Source organism: Diospyros lotus, chromosome 6, assembly GCF_014633365.1.
Source record: "Diospyros lotus cultivar Yz01 chromosome 6, ASM1463336v1, whole genome shotgun sequence".
NCBI classification, from domain to species: Eukaryota; Viridiplantae; Streptophyta; class Magnoliopsida; order Ericales; family Ebenaceae; genus Diospyros; species Diospyros lotus.
Window position 1 is genome coordinate 14957409 of NC_068343.1, and position 6000 is coordinate 14963408.

Sequence of the window (6000 nt, forward strand, 5' to 3'; positions counted from 1 at the left end):
ATCAGAGGCCATCCCTTTTATCATCCCGAGGAGACTGTAACTGATATAAAGGAGACTTAAGTAGTGGAGATCGAGTCGTATAAAAGAAAGAGCAGAGCATTGACGATCAGGAGAGAGAGACAGGCTAAAAGACAAAAATCAGCACGCCAAATGAAACGGCAAGGTGGTTGCCATTTTAGCCCTCCACCCAGGGCCCAAAACGCTACCGTTTTGAGCAACCATAAGGGTTGTCAAAAATGACCTTCCTGCCCCTACTAGAAACGGTGCGTATTTGAAGCTTCACTTACAACAAATAACTTACATTTGGACTAAATAATTTTACAATAACAAATTAATAATAAAATTATATAAATAATTTATTATCTTTATTTTTTCTTGAGTAAAAAATCCCAAATTATTAGCTAGTTTTGTCATGGGGGTTATATAGATTTTATTTTATTTTTTTGTACCTTAATTCGATTCGACAATTTGTAAAGATTCACATAAATTGAATAAGTCTCCATAAAAAATGATAGACGCAGCCCCATAAAATTTTTTAAATCAAGATGCATGTGTGCAGATTATTAAGATTTAAACCCAATAACTTAATGTTTCTTACCACTTGAACACACCTTACAGTAGTAACCATTACAATACACTGTGTACTAGTTAGGATAACCCATCTCCGGGCCACGTTGACACCTTTGATACTTTTTACTTGCTGTGTAGTTGATGAGTGAGTCGTTGCTTTGTATTTAAAATTTATTCAGTGCATATTTATATAATAATTATAAATATAAATTTTTGGTGATAAAAACAAATTTCTGTAATAAGAATTGAAAACAGTAAAATTCAATTCCAGCTGATTAACTCTAAAGAGTAGGAAAAAATTCGCAAAAACATCCAACAGTACAAGTTTCCACAAACGAGAGAGGTCGTTAATTTAGCAATATGTTTATTTCTTTCTTCACTCATACATTTTAAGTATTTTAAATAATAAGTATGTCTAGCCATAAAATAAAATTTTGGTAAAGGTAGCTAGCTTTTTGTATATAGCTACTGCTTCCTTAATTCTTCATCTTTTGAATTCCAAAATTACTTAAAATTCATGAATTTCAAATATGTGTGTTCCTTCCTAATCAATGGGAGTGGTCAGAGACAGGATCGCAATGGCAAGGAGTCAGCTCTGGCTATAGGTCTGTTCGAGGGACGACTGACACCTGCAAGCATTCCGACGCTCAAATGAGTGAGAGAGTAAAAAAATGACAATGTATCGATAGGTCAAAAAGTAGAACATATCTTCACTCTAAAAATAGTTAGTTGATGTAGAATGATGAGACGTTTTCCTGTATGCGTGTATCGTGCATTTGGAGGTGATAGGATTGAGTATTCGGCGTTGATGGAGGTTCTCTAGTGATAACATGGTGTCGATATGACCTTTTTTTAATGTGAATGAGATCCGTTATTAATGAGGATGAGATCTGGGGTGAATGTGCGAATACCCAGTAGAGACTGCAATGATGTTGTTGTAAGCTGGTGCAAGGCCACGATGGGGCCGAGATTAGGCTATGAGGGAGTGCCAGACTGGGTCAAGAAGGAGGGGCCAAGGCAGAGAGATGAGCCGAGATTGGGCCATGAGGGAGGGGCCAAATTGGGCCCGAATGGTCCAATGTGTGATTAAGCAATGATGTTTTTAAGATGTGTTTGATAATATGAAAAATACATAGAAAATGTCACATCTAAGAAATTAAATTTTATTTTTAATATTTGATACACTATATTTTTTATAGAATTGAATTTCATCGTACAACCATTAAAACATATTTTTAGTTCTTTTTCATAAAAAATTTCATCTAAGAGGAGACAATTTTTTGTTTTCATGTAAATTAGAAAATACTTTCATTTATAAGTAAATGCTATGAAACACGCCTATAATTCTGTTCTTCCAACACGTAACTGTAATTTTTTTTTTCATAAAATTGCAGTCACTATCATGGTTACTAATTAATTAAGACATGCCTAATAGAAAACATATAATTGAGTAATTAATTAGGTATGTATTTTTAGTACTTATAAAATTATTTATCTAGTACTTTAATTCGTTCTCTGGTGCATATAAGATCAGCCCTTGACGAAGACGATGACTGATGACTGTCAGTGTGTCACTCAACTGTTATGGTTTCCTGACTGAAAATGTTTGCTTGCATGAATTAAAAGCAGCAGCAGCAGTGGTATCTAGATTCTATATATCGAATTATGGTACATGCACATTATTTTTGTACATTTTGAATTATATAAAAGAGTATCATGATTAAAATACCTCTCGTTTTCATGCACCTTATGCATCTCTATGCACTTCATGAAGGACTTTTTTTGTCATTGATACACTTTTATATAGTTTAAGGTGTATACAAAGATGTACTAATAACATTATTCCTATATATCATCAGTCTTCACAAAACTGAGGATCTTCTTGTCAGTGTGGCCCTGTGGCCCTGCTATTGGTTTAATAAAAATTAAATGTTAAATATTAGGATAAAAATTTATTAAAAATTAACTGAGTCTAGAAAAGCATTAAATTTCCAAAACATTTTTCATTCGCAACAACAATAAGAATTCATTCATTCTTATTGTTAATTAATGAAAATACGAAGCGAGCAATAATGGCAACACCTTGTAAATATATTATATATCCATCAAAGTAGATGGATGGATGGATGAGAGCAAGAATAATAATAATAATAAAAATAAAAAAATACACTTGTTTCAATCCGTAGTTTAATTTCTCCCAGTTGTTTAATTATAATATTTCCAGATTTCTTCTTCAAATTAATTAATATTGATTGATCCCGAAAACACCTCCTGATTTGTCGTTGGAATCTTAATTTGCAATTAACGGAATATCTTTAATCTGTTGAGCAAGATGTTCTTTCCAGCCCCTTTTCCATTCTATGAGCTACGCATTTGTTTATTCTTGCCCCCAGCTTAATCTATAGGTGAATTAATAATCATATATTGAACCTTTTTGTAATTCTACGTACGTACTAATTACATCTCAACTAGCTAGTTGCTAGTTGAAGTTCATTGACAGGAAGCACCTAGAAGCTTCTAAGCGTCATACGTAATAACAAGACGATTATATTAGGTTCGGTGGGGTGCTTGTTTGGGAGTGAGAGAGGAGATAGGAGAGATTACGGGTTTGACGCATTCGAAAGTATTTTTTCTTCTTCTTCAATATTGGAAAATGCGATTTCAATTTCGCTTAAAATTGACTTTGATTTCAATTAGTCATTGTTTATGCTTATCTTTCGGCGAAGGTCCATTGGGTATCGAGTAACCGTAAACCGAGTTGGTGAGAGGTGGGCCGTGTGCTTCTACACATATTCTTAATTCTTCAGCATCAAAGTTATATCATAATAATAACAACAATAATAATCAAAGTTGATATTCACGACCAGCCAATTCTGACTCATCTTCTCGCTCATCTTCTCTTGTCCCAGTTCCAAGCCATGGAGATGGGGATTCGCATCTTCTTCTCCTTTCTATTCTTTCTTCTCCTCCTCCTCCTCCCCTTTTCCAGTTCAGTTCACTTCCAGATCTCGCGCTTTGGCCCTGAAGCCAATATGATTTACCAAGGAGATGCATCACCTGCAGTTGGATCCGTTGAATTGATCAACCGAGTCACTTATCTGTGTCGCGTTGGCTGGGCCTTCTATGCCGATAGGATTCCGATCTGGGACTCGAAAACAGGAAAGCTCACCGACTTCACCACCCATTTCACCTTCACCATAGACATCCAAGGCCGACCCAAGTATGGCCATGGCATGGCTTTCTTCCTCGCCCCAGTTGGCTTCCAGATCCCTCCCAACTCGGCCGGTGGCTTCTTGGGCTTGTTCAACACCACAACCAGTGATTTACCCACCAACCAAATGGTTCTGGTTGAGTTCGATTCCTTTTCAAACCCAGAATGGGATCCTCCGTACGAGCATGTTGGGATCAACAACGGCTCGATTTCCTCCGTCGTTACCACTCCTTGGAACGCTAGCTTGCACAGCGACGATACAGGATCTGCTTGGATTACATTCAATGCCACTACTAAGAATTTGACTGTGTCTTGGTCCTACGAAGCAACTACCGCTCCTAAAGAGAATTCCACTCTTTCTTGTCAACTTGACCTGAAGCGGATTCTGCCCGAGCAGGCAATGGTCGGTTTCTCGGCTGCTACCGGCCAGTACGTAGCGCGACATGTACTCCAATCATGGGAATTCAGTTCAAGTTTAGATATAGAAGAGACGAACCAACAGAATGCGAAAAAGACCAGATTAAAAATTGGTCTAATGGTCCCATTGGGTGCTTTGGTTTTAGGGGTGTTGGTGGCTGCAGCTATAATTTTGTGGCGAAGGAGATCAAGAGCTAAAGCAAAATCAGCAGTACCGGTTAACCCGACATCGATTAATGATGATCTTGAAAGAGGTGCAGGGCCAAGGAGATATTCTTATATTGATCTTGCCTCGGCTACCAGCAACTTCTCAGAGGAGAGAAAGCTGGGAGAAGGAGGATTTGGTGGTGTTTACAGAGGGTACCTCAAAGACCTCAATATGGAGGTAGCTGTGAAGAAAATCTCAAGGGGTTCTAGACAGGGTAAAAAGGAGTACATAACCGAAGTGAAGGTCATTAGTCATCTGAGACATCGAAATTTGGTGCAGCTTGTGGGCTGGTGCCATGACAAAAGTGAGTTTCTTCTAGTCTATGAGTTTATGCCTAATGGAAGCCTGGATTCCCACCTGTTTGGCAAGAACAGCCCTCCCACTTGGGCTGTGAGGTACAAGATAGGTACTGGGTTAGCCTCAGCATTGCTGTATCTACACGAAGAGTGGGAACAATGTGTTGTTCATAGGGATGTAAAGTCCAGTAATGTAATGTTGGATTCAAGCTTCAATGTCAAGCTTGGAGACTTCGGCTTAGCCCGGCTCATGGACCATGAGGTTGGCCCGCAAACCACGGGGCTGGCTGGAACTTTCGGTTACATGGCGCCTGAATATGTAGGCACCGGAAGGGCCAGCAAAGAATCAGATGTCTACAGCTTTGGAGTGGTTCTATTAGAAATCGCAACTGGGAAAAAATCTCTGGACCCCCGGAACGGTGGTAGCCAAATTGGGCTGGTGGAGTGGGTGTGGGACCTGTATGGAAGTGGGCAGCTGCTTTCGGCTGTTGATGAGAGAATGAATGGGAAGTTTGAGGGGAGGCAAGCAGAATGTTTGATGATTGCTGGGTTGTGGTGTGCTTACCCAGATCGGAGTCGGAGAGCATCCATAAAGCAAGCCATTCAAGTGCTTCATTTTGAGGCTGCGCTGCCCGATCTTCCACCGAAGATGCCCGTTCCCGTTTATCGTGCACCAGCTGGAGGTGTATCGGCAAGTAGTTCTAGTGAGCCTTCCATAACTTGTTCGAGCATTGAAGTGGGTCGTTGAACAAATAAAATTTCAACTTACAGCTAGGGATAAATCTGTATTGAAATATATATGATACTCTTTCATAATGCTTGATGTATAGAGGTCTATATATTAGCAAGATATATAAACGTGCGGGGTTATATATAGGTTTATGAAAGCGTTAGACTTATTAGCAAGAAAGTGTTAAGAATTAATATATACTTATTATATCATCTTCAATAAAAATTTGGCTTGTAGCTCGATCGATGTTGAAACTTAATGCATAAATGCCAACAGTACTGAACTATCTTTACAAATATCATTTATTAGTGACTGCTTTTGTGCAGGTAAGGCTTGATGATGCACTTTTGGGCTACGCAAGACTGCTGGGTAACTCTCTAAATTTAAATTTAAATTGTTGGACACATATATGTTGAGCCTCTTTACTTCCCCCCCCCCCCCCAAAAAAAAAAAAAAATAATAATAATAAAAATAAAAAATAAAAAAAATAAAAGATAAAGATGTTGAACTGATCATGTGTTAAATTCAATTTAATCTTGAATATATAGAGATATATAATACAAGTAGG

The 6000-nt window shown here is 38.1% G+C and overlaps 1 protein-coding gene across 2 annotated transcripts in view; it reads left to right on the plus strand.

Annotated features, from left to right (window-relative positions):
• LOC127804981 (L-type lectin-domain containing receptor kinase IX.1-like) overlaps positions 1 to 5709 on the plus strand; it is a 57525-nt gene extending 51816 nt beyond the window's left edge. The window contains exon 3 of one of the 2 annotated variants that reach the window (XM_052342121.1): positions 4563 to 5709. In XM_052342121.1, coding sequence (XP_052198081.1) covers positions 4563 to 5450 — 888 coding nt within the window. In that variant the 3' untranslated portion in view covers positions 5451 to 5709. Of the gene's footprint in view, positions 1 to 3760 lie in introns of both variants that reach the window. The other variant, XM_052342120.1, reaches the window with a different exon arrangement.
• The last annotated feature ends 291 nt before the right edge of the window (positions 5710 to 6000 follow it).